At 42.0% G+C, this 13,493-nt stretch overlaps 1 protein-coding gene and 1 long non-coding RNA gene across 6 annotated transcripts in view; one reads left to right on the forward strand and one right to left on the reverse strand.

Moving 5' to 3' along the window:
* Window positions 1–13,493, forward strand: part of MARCHF10 (membrane associated ring-CH-type finger 10) — an 88,774-nt gene that overhangs the window by 53,569 nt on the left and 21,712 nt on the right. For 4 of the 5 annotated variants that reach the window (XM_025436533.3, XM_025436536.3, XM_025436538.3 and 1 more), the window contains exons 5-6: window positions 67–219; window positions 6,633–8,049. In XM_025436533.3, the coding sequence (XP_025292318.1) occupies window positions 67–219; window positions 6,633–8,049 (1,570 nt within the window). The remainder of the gene's footprint in view (window positions 1–66; window positions 220–6,632; window positions 8,050–13,493) is intronic. The other variant, XM_025436537.3, reaches the window with a different exon arrangement.
* LOC112652902 (uncharacterized) lies at window positions 119–6,664 on the reverse strand. The gene is made up of 3 exons (XR_004818674.2): window positions 6,488–6,664; window positions 6,035–6,108; window positions 119–4,524 (listed from the first exon to the last, which is right to left on the reverse strand). It is a non-coding gene; the product is annotated as an uncharacterized LOC112652902 (long non-coding RNA).

Genomic DNA, 13,493 nt, shown 5'->3' on the forward strand with positions numbered 1-13,493 from the left:
TTCTTTATGCAGAAGCTGTTTCCCTATAAAAAAAATTAATTATTGAAAAGATTTTGCACCTTTCAGCAGCCCAGGAACCACAGATTTTATCAAGGAAGAGGAGGCCAAAGCTGGGGACACTGATCGTCAGCCCAGAAACGCAGAGCCTGAGGGTGCTGGGCGCCAGGAGCAGACTGAAATCCCAGCTGCCAACCAAGGCGCCAGCCCTCAGGGGACCAGGTAAGGACTCGTGGCTCATGCATCTTGGTCCTCAGAATGACTTGTGCTGTTACCTGGTGACTTCTCTATGATTTTTAGAATGTATGTGCTTTTTATGTGGAGGAGAGTGTACCTTAAAATGAAATGCTTGAAAGGTTTTAATAGCAAACTATTGAATCTAGTTCCTTCGCCAAGAGAGGCTGGCAGGAAAGGGTAGGGCAGGCAGGGAGTCTGTTTTTATTTTTTCTCTCCTTTATTCCACTAAGCATGATTGTGCATGGTTCTGAGTGGAGGCCAGCAATTTGGCTTCTGGAGAGAGCATCTGGGTGGTGGGTTGCAGATGGCAGGGGGTGCGGGTCAGGGTGGGGAATGAGGGGTAGAGAAAGCATTGTGCAATTCTGGGACTATCTCACCTGGCCCAGGAGGGGTGGATGGGTGCCTGTGGGTGGCAGACTCCTCTCGTCCCATAGGGATCTTTTTCATCTCCAACCCGGGATGTCAAGACCTCAATGTGTAAGAAATAACATCAAAATAAATATATGCTTTATTTCCAAACACTGGTTTGGTGGATACCTCCTCTTTCAGTCCTGAGCATCCCAAGGCCCAAGACATGCCACTCCACTGACCCATGTTACCCTCCTCTATGGTGGCAGAATAAATAGGACCCAAGGAGCCTCCATGGGACTCAAAGTAACACTTGACAGCCAACCTTGCCATGGACCTAGTCTTCCCCTTGGAAAAACCATCGATAATCCCACTTCCTCACCACCCAATGAACACAATAGGCTTTATGTTAACGTGTGAAATATGCTTTAGTGGACACTTGTAAGAACGTGATAGTGGTGTGGATGGCTTGGAATTATGGGCAACAAGAGCATATGTGAATCTGTAGCAACCAGATGTCACAGGCTCCTAGTAATCTAACACTTCCTGTTAAGAAGGGCAGATCTCCCTTCTAATTCTTCCCAGGGGATCCCTGGGTGGAACAGCGGTTTGGCGCCTGCCTTTGGCCCGGGGCGCGATCCTGGAGACCTGGGATCGAATCCCACGTCGGGCTCCCGGTGCATGGAGCCTGCTTCTCCCTCTGCCTGTGTCTCTGCCTCTCTGTCTCTCTCTGTGTGACTATCATGAATAAATAAATAAAATCTTTAAAAATAAATAAATAAATAAATAAATAAAAAATAATTCTTCCCAGATCTTCTTCCTCCCAGCCTTGGAGGCTAGGCTAGTCAAGTAGACGCTCTGAGTTATAGTTCCCTTGTCTAAAAATCAAGATAATGAAATCTACACTGCCTTGCTATAATAACTAAAGAAATAATACATTGACCAGCACCTAGCTCTAGTGGGCAAAAACTACTATTATTTTCTCTCCTGTCCTCTCCCCAGTGGCCCTAGTATACCCCAGAATATTATTTGAAAGGTGAGGTTCCGCATGCATGAAATATTCCCAAATCCATGAGGCTCCTACAATCCTCTGCCTGTACCCAGAAGACATCTTCTGTTATCCTGAGATTCCCTGAGAATTTGTCCCAATTTTCTGGTATATATTGTTTTATATAAGGGTAAGGGCTCCTTGTCTTTCCCCAATTTTTTCCTCACTAGTCTCTAATTCTTTCTCTCTCATTCTAAAGTGGTTTGCATAAATTAGAGTAGGAGCCAGATGTTTGAATTATATCAGAGAGAGATTTGAAGCAAATGTGACAGAGGTAATATATAGAAAGCTCTTACAAATCAATAAGAAAAACACAAATACCTAATAGAAAAATGGGAAGAGATGTAGCAGACAATTTCACAGAAGAAATGCAGGTAGCTAATAAACATTTGAAAAAAAAAAAGTTGAATCTCACTAAGTAATAAATGTAAATTTTCATGAGATCAATTTGGCCCTCCAAATTGGCTGAGGTTTTTAAAACAATATTCAATACTGGTAGTGAAATGAATAGCATTTCCTGGGCACTGTTGTGTCAGGTGTTATGCCAAGCACTTGGCATGAGTGGCTGGTAACACAGCTAAGAGAGATGCTTTCAAATCCTACCTGTAGGGTAATGTGGTACAAACTGGCATTTGGCAACATGTGTGAAAAGTCTTCAGAAGGGTCATTTCTTTTGACGTAGCAATTCCACGCCTGTGAATCTATTCTAATAAGACATGTAGTCAAAGATGTGTGAACAAGGACATTTATCACTGTGTAATTTGCACAGCAAAAACCGTGTAACAACTTATATACCCAAGAATAGAAGAGTTACATTATGACACATTTATATAATGTATCTTAACCTGTTCTTAATATCATGTTCTTTTTTTTTTTTTTAAGAATTTTATTTATTTGACAGAAGGAGAGAGAAAGAGAGAGAGCAGAAGCAGAGGGAGTGTCAGGTAGAGGGAGAGGGAGAAGCAGGCTTCCCGCTGAGCAGGGAGCCCAACATGGGGCTCAATCACAGGACCCTGGGATCATGACCTGAACTGAGGGCAGATGATTAACCGACTGAGCCACTCAGATGCCCCCTTTAAAGAGCGTGCCCCTCATGCTTTTAAAGAATAATTGAATTTATGGCAGGAGATAATGCTCACAATAAAAAGCTGAGGGAAACAAAGCAGGACATAAAGTTGTATATACCCCAATATTCAAATATTTTAAAAAGTATTTCTAGGTAAAAGAGTTCAGAGTTATAAATTCAGATGCTTTCAGGGAACAGGCAGGGATGGCAGGAGAAACAGATATTCAAGGCTATGGGGATGGAGGTAAACCAGAACATACAGGCTCTACCTAAAGGTGGTTAACTCAGTGTTCAAAGGCTGAGTCAAAGCACTACTGCAGGATGAGAATAGCCCAGAGGTCTTGAGTTGGCAGCCAACCCCTGAATTCCAGAACAGGAGCAATGGCCATCTAGGTTTAGGATTATGGGATTTTTTTTTCTTCTTCTTCTTCTTCTTCTGAAAGTTCCAAATTTCCCCCAAAATGAATAGTGACTACTTGTATAAACAGAGGAAAAAGTTAAAAGTATATATGGCTGTTGGAATGTAGGAAAGTACAGGTTAGTACTGGTTGGTCAAGCACATGAAGAAGTCTAGACCAAAGACATAGCCTGAGGGCAGACAGATGCTTTTTCTGGTTTGTCTTGTTGTATCTAGAACACTCAGCCACACCTAGTTGAACTCCTGGAGGCCTTCCCTTCTGAGCTGAAGTCCACAAGGGGCCCCAGAGGCATTCAGCAGAATCTGTAAGGCCTGGTCTATGAATAGCACATCCTGGCATACCACATGGGGTGTTTATTCCCAACCCCAGAGCTATGAAATCTGCTCCCTATCTGATAAACGTAAGAAATCGGGTTAAAATAGCATAAATATAGAATGGCGCAGTCTGCCACCTTTAGGGGGAAACATACCAGGGAAGGCTGATTGAACCTTTAAAGAGAAAGGCAGCAGTGGTGACAAAGAAGGGTGAAGATGCATTCCCTGGGGTGTTTTGGGATCCACAGGAGCTGCCCTGCAGCATTCAGAAGCCAGTGAGGCTGGGTGACAGCTCCATGACTTCCTTGAAATAAGCTTGTGGTTCCTGTTGAATGTCTAGTTCCATTTTTTTAGAAGCTGCCCTAGCTGCTTATTTTGCTTAGGCGTCTCCTGAAGCCCAAACTAAATTGGCTCAGGGCAGAGAGACAGCTGTGTGTTCAGGGACAGACCAGAAGTTCCAGCACCTTTCTCCAAGGCCCTTTATCAAATTCAAATTGAAAAGTAATCCATCAGAGCCTGCATTTCCAAATCTTCTATATCACCTCCCACCACCCCCAAAAAATTATCAAGATAATTCAATTCAGTTGGTCAGATAGAAGCATTTGTCCCTCAAAATGTGATCTGAGTGGACATACCAGCTCCTCTCCTATACATACACAGCCAGATGCTCAGAGCCTCCTGAAATTGCTGATACATCTCTTACTGGAGTTTATAAAACCCACGAGGGGCCTGATAGGAGAGCTTAACTGATTTCTGGAAGAGCTGATGAGTAAAAATTCACACTGCGTTGCTGAGTGTCCCATGCAGTTAACAATAAAAGAGGCTTACAGAGTATTAGGACATTAGGAACGGGTGCTCCCCGGGAGGCCCTCAATTAAAGTGAGTCAGTATTGACTTGGCCCTTGACTGGGCCAGATGCTCCGAGGATTTGCAAATCAAATCCTTGCCTGAGCTAGTACCACACAGGCCTTCTCCGAACCCACAGAGTTCCTGTCCCTTGTTGAGGTGGATGGCTTTAGAAGCTGAATAAGGACAGCAGCGCCTCCTTAGATCCTGCAGGCCAGCATGAGGGGAGCAGGGCGTGAAGGCTGATGCCTGGAGGGAACAAAGGAAGTGGAATCAGAAAAGTACTTTCACCACCACCCCCCCCCCCCCCCGCCCTCCTCCCCTTCTACCACCCCTAGTTCGTTTCCCAGAGTTAGCAGTCTTTACGTTCTGTCTCCCTTTCTGATATTTCCCACACATTTCTTCTCCCTTCCCTTATATTCCCTTTCACTATTATTTATATTCCCCAAATGAATGAGAACATATAATGGTTGTCCTTCTCCGACTGACTTGAATGGGTGACGGGTACTGGGGGTTATTCTGTATGTTAGTAAATTGAACACCAATAAAAAATAAATTAAAAAAAAAAGTTAAAAAAAGAAAAGTACTTTCAGTGTCCTATCCGCATCGAGAGGGTAAAAACCCTAAACGGTGCACACATCACAGTGAATTAAACAGATTCTCATTTTCACATGGCAATTGCAAGTCCAGCCAGTTTCTCTATGGGAATGTGGGGCTGGGATTAAGAACACAAGCCAGAGTGTCAGGCAGGCTTGAATTCGAATTACAACACCATCACTTGGTAGAAATATGATGATGGGTAAGTTATGTGACCTCCCTAAGCCTTGGTGTCCTCAATCATAGTGTGGTGTGATTGTTTCATAGGGTTATGAGGCCCAAATGTATGTATGTAATACAGTTAGAATGGTGCCTGGACTATTCAGTATAAGCCATTAGGAAGTAGTACTTATTCATTAGTTTTATAATTTATATTTTATAATTTTTTATTTTTTATTATTTTTTATTTTATAATTTTAAAAAATATTTTATTTGAGAGAGAGAGACAGAGATAGTGACAGAGATAGCAAGAGCCAGGAGGAGAGGGAGAAGCAGGCTCCTCACTGAGCAGGGAGCCTGACACAGGGCTCACTTCCAGAACTCTGGGATCATGACCTGAGCTGAAGGCAGATGCTTAACCAACTGAGCCACCCAGGTACCCTTATAATCATTATTTTATAAGGCAAGTTTTGACCAAGTGATTTCACCCCTACAAATTCCTACCCATTTGGTCACCTTGCCTCCTTCTCTCTGTACATCTCTTCATCCTTTAGAATCAGGGGGTAGGGGAGGAATTCTATCATAGCCAGAGGTTACAAATCTACTGGAGAGTTATAATTTTTTTTAAGATTTATGTATGTATGTATGTATGTATTTATTTATTTATTTATTTATTTATTTATTTATTTATGAGAGACACAGAGAGAGAGAGAGAGGCAGACACAGGCAGAGGGAGAAGCAGGCTCCGTGCGGGGAGCCTGACGTTGCACTCGATCCTGGATCTCCAGGATCACGCCCTGGGCTGAAGGCGGTGCTAAACCACTGAGCACCCGGGCTGCCCAAGAGTTATAATTTTTATCACACTAAGCAGTAAATGTAACCAAAATCATCAGAGTAACTGGACACCAGCTTCTAGAGCCTTCCTCCCAGTCTGCTAATGTAGATTATACTTTCCTTAAGATTCTATAAAGCTGTGTGTGAAGCAAGAGCATCATAAACGTACGTTGAATGAATCCAGATGAGAAGGCACTGGTGGTTTTTGTAGAACGTGTTCCTGGTTTTCCTTCTCTATAAATACTGGAATGAAAACCATGATTTGAGAGATTGACCCATTATCAGCCCTGGCTGACTTGGACTAGACAGCCTTCCCAAAGCTTCTCCAGAAAAGACCTCTTTTTAAAAAATATTTATTTACTCATGAGAGACAGAGAGAGAGAGAGAGGCAGAGACATAGGCAGAGGGAGAAGCAAGCTCCCTGCAAGGAGCCCAATGTGGGACTTGATCCCGGATCCTGGGATCATACCCTGAGCTGAAGGCAGATGCTCAACTACTGAGCCACTCAGGTGTCTCTCCAGAAAAGACCTCTAATCTCAGGGTCACCCTGTCTCCCCAGAACCAGCCTGAGCTCCGTAAATATACAAAAGGAGAATCCAAGAAGCAAGTCCTATTTTTGTACCTCCAGCCATTTTAACCATGCATACTTTCTTCTCTAGGCTTCCTTGTTGCCTTGAGGGACTCTCACCCTTGGTGTTAGAGGTCTTTCATCCATGAACACCTATAGGAGAATGATAAACTTGTGTGGTTTTTTTTTTTCCATGTAGATCCAATAATTCAACAAGAGGGCCCAATGTGGGCAAGTGACACTAAGCTGAAGAGGCCAACTCAAGAGAGAAGAAATGTAGTCTCATCCTCCCAGCTAATGACCATGACTGAGAATACCTCTGAACGAGCCAAAAAAGGAGACTCAAGTGCCCTTTCCCAGAATGAGCCACATCCAGCCCTACCTCAGGCCTTCCAAGGAACAAACACCCCTCAGGTGTTGAGTGAGTCCTTGAGACCACCACTCCTAACCACCACCATGGGAGGACCAAGAAGGGCACCATTTAGATTCCGAGATGAAGATTTTTATTCCATTTTATCATTAGACCCTGGAGGAGAAAGTGATGACACTGAAGAGGAGACCCTCATAGCAGAAGAACTTTTGTTGGTTGGTATGCGCCCACCTCGTTCTCCTCCCAATCATAAGAGAAGTCGATTTCTTGGGACATTGGCCACTCAGGACAAAAATAAAAATTTTGAAGAAAATCCTGAAAATTGCAGAGCTAATTCTGTAAGAAGAAATGAGTCCAGTCATGGCTCATTAAGAATAAGCAATGCAATGGAGCTAGTGACAGAGCCACCTCCTCTTGGGCCAAGGGTGTTTCAAGACCCTGAGCCACCTAATGGGGGGTCTCCTAGAGAGAATGACAATGGTAATGGTGAACACAAGAACAGCACCTTTCCTTCATGGGACACCAAATCTGAAGCTAGTCTAGATGGTGACCTCAATGCTGAGAATGTACTTAGAGATTGTACTTCAGTGGAAGATAGGCCTGGTACTCACGATTATGAAAGAGATTGGCATGCCTATTTAAACAGTTCTAGTAATTCTCTTGACTATTTTCTTTCTGGCAGACCAACAGCTCCAAGATCACCAGTGAATTCATCTTATAACATTCCTGGCTCATTAATGCATTCTGCTATGAGAGAGGATATTCCAGTAGACTTGTCAATGTCGTCAACGTTTATTCACAGTGCAGACTCAGAGGGAAACTCAAGATTTAATGTTCGTCGACCACTGTCCCCCATTAGAAATAGGAATCCATTTGCCAGTGCTGAAAACCAAAGTTATTTTCCAGTAAACAGTGTACATGAATTTGATGTCAGGGGAGCAGATGTTACTTTAACAAGCCCATCACAGAGGGCTCCATTATATGCAGAAGACCTCTTACTAAATTCTCAAAGCAGTTTGTCCTTTGTGGAATCTTCCAGCTCCTCTCCATCAAGAATGAATTTACAAGGCCATTTGCATGTGCCTGGGTCTCTGCAAGAAAACATACCTTTTACTTTCTTTGCAGTCTCTGATTTCCCAAATCAAAGTGATAATGGAAACAGAATGGCAGTCTCTGCTTTCAAGGATGAAAAGGAAGCCATTAAGATAAAGGCAGACCCTGAGAAACTCAAGAAATTACAAGAAAGGTAAGGGATTTTCATAATTAGGTATATATACTTTTTTTTATTCCATGTTTCCCAGGTAGAAATAAGCAGTGCCTTCATTAGAGCATCATGGGAACTTTATTGATTTTAGGGGGGGATCTCTCTATTTCCTGGATCTGAATGCCTGTTTCCCTTCCCAGATTAGGAAAGTTTTCAGCTAGAATTTGTTCAAATACATATTCTGGCCCTCTGTCCCTTTCGGCGCCCTCGGGAACCCCAATTAAACGTAGGTTTTTCTTCCTCAGGCTGTCGTTTATTTCCCTTAATCTATCTTCATGGTCTTTTAATTGTTTGTCTCTTTTTTCCTCAGTTTCCCTCTTTGCTATCAACTTGTCTTCTAGGTCACTCACTCGTTCTTCCACCTCGTTAACCCTCGTCGTTAGGACTTCTAGTTTGGATTGCATCTCATTCAATTGATTTTTAATTTCTGCCTGATTAGCTCTAAATTCTGCAGTCATGAAGTCTCTTGAGTCCTTTATACTTTTTTCTAGAGCATCATGGGAACTTTAAATCATAAATAGGCCCTTCTTTGGCATTTTAATGATTGCTTATATGGAGGAAATTGTCTATTTTGTTGCTCATAAAATATTTGTGTATGAGGAAAACTTTGATGTTCTGGTTCAATCTCTTCAAGATTCCCAAAGTGTTTTTTCCTTGAGTACCATAACTTTAAGGAAGGAAAGTTTGCTAGACATAAGGGGTTTTTGACTGCTACAAAGGGCTAGCTCTTCTCACCAGCAATTAGGAACCAGGATTTTTTACAAAAAGGCTGCTATCTCCCCAGAGTGAACCACTCCACACTTGAAATTCACTAGCTATCTCTCATGGGACTTTGTGCAAATCCAACCAACAGTTCTAGAATTTGAATCTTTCCAACCAAAAGACCAGTCCCAACCAGTTACCATGGTTACCTGGGTTCTCTGCAGGGCCACTGTGCTGGGGTAACTACTGCTTCCATTTTCTGTCTTCTTTCTCTTTCATGGGAGAGAAATAAGATCTTTTTTGTGGATCGCCTGTTTCTTTGATCTTCACTGTCTTGTAAGTTGATTTGGGGATATTTCACAACTACGAAATTTGATACCGTGTAAAGCCATCATTAGACACCATGTCAAGGATTTGACCCTTTCCTTTATGTTGGGTGTTACCACTCCCTAGTGTTGGCTTACGGATCTAGAAATGGATTCTTTGAATGCAAGCCTTCCTAATTAAATGTTAGTACTGCTCATTTGGGCCATTAATTGTCCAGTTGATATTCATTCGCAAGTGGAAAAATTCCATGGCAATGAATGAGAATGCAGAAGGCTAAGACAGGACACAGGATGCACCCCCGACTACTCCTCTAGATCTATTATCCAACTGCAAGAATGAGTAACTTTCCTGTTGGCAGGACCTTTTCTTTTCCATATTATGCAAGTTACCAGCACACTGACTCATGGTGAAGGGCCAAAAGGCCTCACACACACCCATCTATACCTACCCAGAAATATAGCTTGAGACCCGCTGGTCAGGAGTCTAGACTTCCACCATCCCAAAGTGATGCCTTTGGGCTAAAAATGATTTCTTTTAAAAATTCATCCACTTCTCAGTGTGGCAATGCATTAAATAGCTATGAGTTGTGTACTTTCTCTATCAGACACCGTTTTTTTCTCTATATAACAAACCTTATGCTTTTATTATCTCAAAAATGTTCACTTTAGGAAATATGGAAAATATAAACTTAAAGGAAAAATCACCTGTAATCCTATAATCCAGAGATAAGCAGTACAAAAAATTTCATCTCCCGCCTTTATCTTTGCATATAAATGCAATTTTTAGTAAACATTGGCTCATATTTTATAATATGCCTCATTTTAATATTTCAAGCCCATTTCTCAAAGCCACACTTTGAGAAAAATTTTCCCTTGGTTAGTTACTTTAATGCATACAAATAATTAGAGCACTCTAAATAAAACAAAACCCAAATATCCCTGTGCTTACCTTCCAGCTAACAGAACTTTACTGGAGCTCTTGAGCCCCTCACCCACCCTATTTCATTTTCCTCCCTCATCTACACCCTCCTAACCCCTTCTGCCCCCAGGAAACCATTCTTGCATTGCAAGTGTCATTCTTATGCTTTTAACTTTTTAAAATTTATTTATTTATTTTAAGTAATCTCTACACCCAATGTGGGGCTCTAACTCACAACCCCAAGATCAAGAGTCACTCCTCCAACTGTGCCAGCCAGGTGCCCCTCCTTTTATTTTAATTTTGTTGTTGTTGGAAGTGTTTTGCTTTCTGGCTTCCCCGTAGGGATATATATTTATATATATTCCTAACAATATGTTGTGCATACTTTTTAATTCTGTAGAAATAGGGATCCCTGGGTGGCGCAGCGGTTTGGCGCCTGCCTTTGGCCCAGGGCGCGATCCTGGAGACCCGGGATTGAGTCCCACATCGGGCTCCTGGTGCATGGAGCCTGCTTCTCCCTCTGCCTGTGTCTCTGCCTCTCTCTCTCTCTCTGTGACTATCATAAATAAATAAAAATTAAAAAAAAATTTATAAAAAAAAAATTCTGTAGAAATGTTACCTCTATTTCTGAACTCTGTAAAAATGGAATATCTATTCTTCCACAATTTGCTTTTCCCCCTAGCATCATTAGAAAGAGGCATCCTTGTTGATATTTTTGGCTTTATTTTGTTCACTTTCACGACTACAGAGTATTCCATTATATGAATATACCACAATTTGGCATTTTCCTGTTGATGGGCATTGGGGTTCTCTGCTGTTTTCTGCAAACAGTGCCACATAAACATTCTTGCAAATGCCTCCTGGTGCATATGGGAAGAGTTCTCTGGGATATTTATCTTGGGGTGGGATTGCTGAGCTAAAGGGTAGCACACCTTCCACCATGCTAAATAATGAGTGTACTGTCTCACTAGTAATATATACTGTTGTGCATCCTTGCCAGCACTTATTGATTGGCTTTTCAAAATTTTGCCTCTCTAATGAGAACAAAATGATATTGTGGCCTTAATTTACATTTAATTTCATTGACTGTTAATGAGTTTAGGCATTTTATGTGCTCTTTTAAATGTCAAATGACCATTTGTGTTTCCTCTTTTGTAAAATACTCATTTATATCTTTTGTCCACTTTTCCTTTAGAATATTTCTCTCTTGTTTTAGGAGTCCCTTATACATTCCAGTCACTGATATAATCCTTTAACAGTTATGTGTTGGAAATATCTTTTTGCAATTTGTAGTTTGTCATTTCTCTTTCTTGATATCTTTTAATGAAAATAAATTCTTAAAAAAATAAATAAAAATAAATTCTTAATTTTAATGAAGTCAAATGACTTCATCTTCTTTATGGATTGTGATTTGTATCTTCTTGTCTCGATGAAGAAATCCTTTCCAACTTAGGGTCATTATGATAGTCCTCCTATATTTTGTAAAATCTCCATAGTGTTACTTCGCACACTTAAGAGTATGAAATGGGTTTTGGACTTGAATGTGAAGTTAGGTTTAATATGTGGTGTGAGGTTATGCATGATGAATGCGAAACTGTCCCAGGATCTTTCCCCACTAAACTGAAAAGTCATGTCTGGGGACACCTGGGTAGCTCAGCAGTTGAGCATCTGCCTTTCGCTCAGGGCGTGATCCTGGGGTCCTGGGATCAAGTCCTGCATTGGGCTCCTTGCATAGAGCCTGCTTCTCCCTCTGCCTGTGTCTCTGCCTCTCTCTCTCTGCCTCTCTCATGAATAAATAAATAAAATCTTAAAAAAAAAAAAGAGTCATATCTATCATATAAGTATAAATGACCATGTTTGTTTCAGAGCTCTCTATTCTGGCCTATTGTTCTTTTTTGTTTTTTCCTAATCCAATACCACATCATCTTACTGTCTGTGGCTTTTGTATATTTTGGTAGCCAGTGGCACAAAGCCTCCCTCCCCATTTTGTTCCTAAAGAGTCCTTGACTATAGGGGCACCTGGGTGGCTCAGTTGATTAACCTGCTGCCTTCAGGTCAGGTCATGATCTTGGGGTCCTGGGATCAAGCCACACATTGGGCTCCCTGCTCAGTGGGGAGTCTGCTTCTCCCTCTCCCTCTGTCCCTCCCCCTGCTCAAGCTCTCTCACTGTCTCAAATAAATAAAATCTTAAACAATAAATAAATAAATATTTTAAAAAGAGTCCTTGACTATATATGTTTCAGAATCAGCTTGTTGGGACTTTCACTGAAACTGTGTTGAATCTACAGATGATTCTGGGGGAAAACTGACATCTTGGAAATACTGAGTCTTTGAAAAATGTATCTCTTCTTTTGTTTGTGCCCATAATGGAAAACTATAATTCTGTTCCTCTTCATTGACTTCCCTTTCCTGGGGAGAAAGGTCTTTGAAAAAAATGGAGCACATACTTCTATTCCAGAGCAATGCCCGTTTCTTCCCCTTCTTTGATTTTAGTCTCTAGTCAGTTTCCTTTCCTTGACCAGACAGTCCTCAGTCCATGAGGATTCTAAAGAATAAGTCTTAGGTTTCTTTTTTTTTTTTTTTTTTAGTCTTAGGTTTCTTTTTTTTTTTTTTTTTTTTTTAATTTTTTATTTATTTATGATAGGCACACAGTGAGAGAGAGAGAGGCAGAGACACAGGCAGAGGGAGAAGCAGGCTCCATGCACCGGGAGCCCGACGTGGGATCCGATCCCGGGTCTCCAGGATCGCGCCCTGGGCCAAAGGCAGGCGCCAAACCGCTGCGCCACCCAGGGATCCCTAGTCTTAGGTTTCTTAAGAGACTCCTTACATGACCTTACATGACCATCAACAGGCTAGTCTTCACTCATTATTTATTAAACACAAACATATTTGCTTACATTTTCATAATTCCATCTGCATCAGATTCTAGCAGCTTACCTTCTGGAATGTTGGCATAATTTTTTGGCCAAGTGTTATGCTATCGGTGAGTTCATGACTAGGTTCATTGGTTCATCCCCATCCCAACCAACCTCCATTGAGTGATCTTTTTGTGCAAATGCTTCCCCAGACACTAGATGCTCTTTACAATCTGCAGAACAGTTGCACTGCCATCATGGCATCCGGCCCACAACTCAGGTAGGTGGTGGAGGTATCATCATCCCATGGCTTTACACATGAGGAAAACCCAAGAAGTTGAAGTAAGTTGTCTAGAGTCATCAAGCTCACAAGTCTCAGAGGCAGACCTCAAACACAGGCCCTCTGCCCGTAGACCCTGTGCACTTACCAACACGGTGTACTACCAACTCCTATACAATGGCTGTGCCTGGGAGAGGGGCTCCCAGTTTTTCCTCTGGTTTTCCTCTGCAGCCCCATCCTTGGCCTCTGGTTTTCCGGTGGCAGTGGCCATTCTCATGGGCGACTCGCATGAGTCAGTCACTGCTGAGGAGCCCGATAACAGGATCCCATGCACCTGGAAGAAC

Source organism: Canis lupus, chromosome 9 (assembly GCF_003254725.2).
Source record: "Canis lupus dingo isolate Sandy chromosome 9, ASM325472v2, whole genome shotgun sequence".
Classification (NCBI taxonomy): Eukaryota; Metazoa; Chordata; class Mammalia; order Carnivora; family Canidae; genus Canis; species Canis lupus.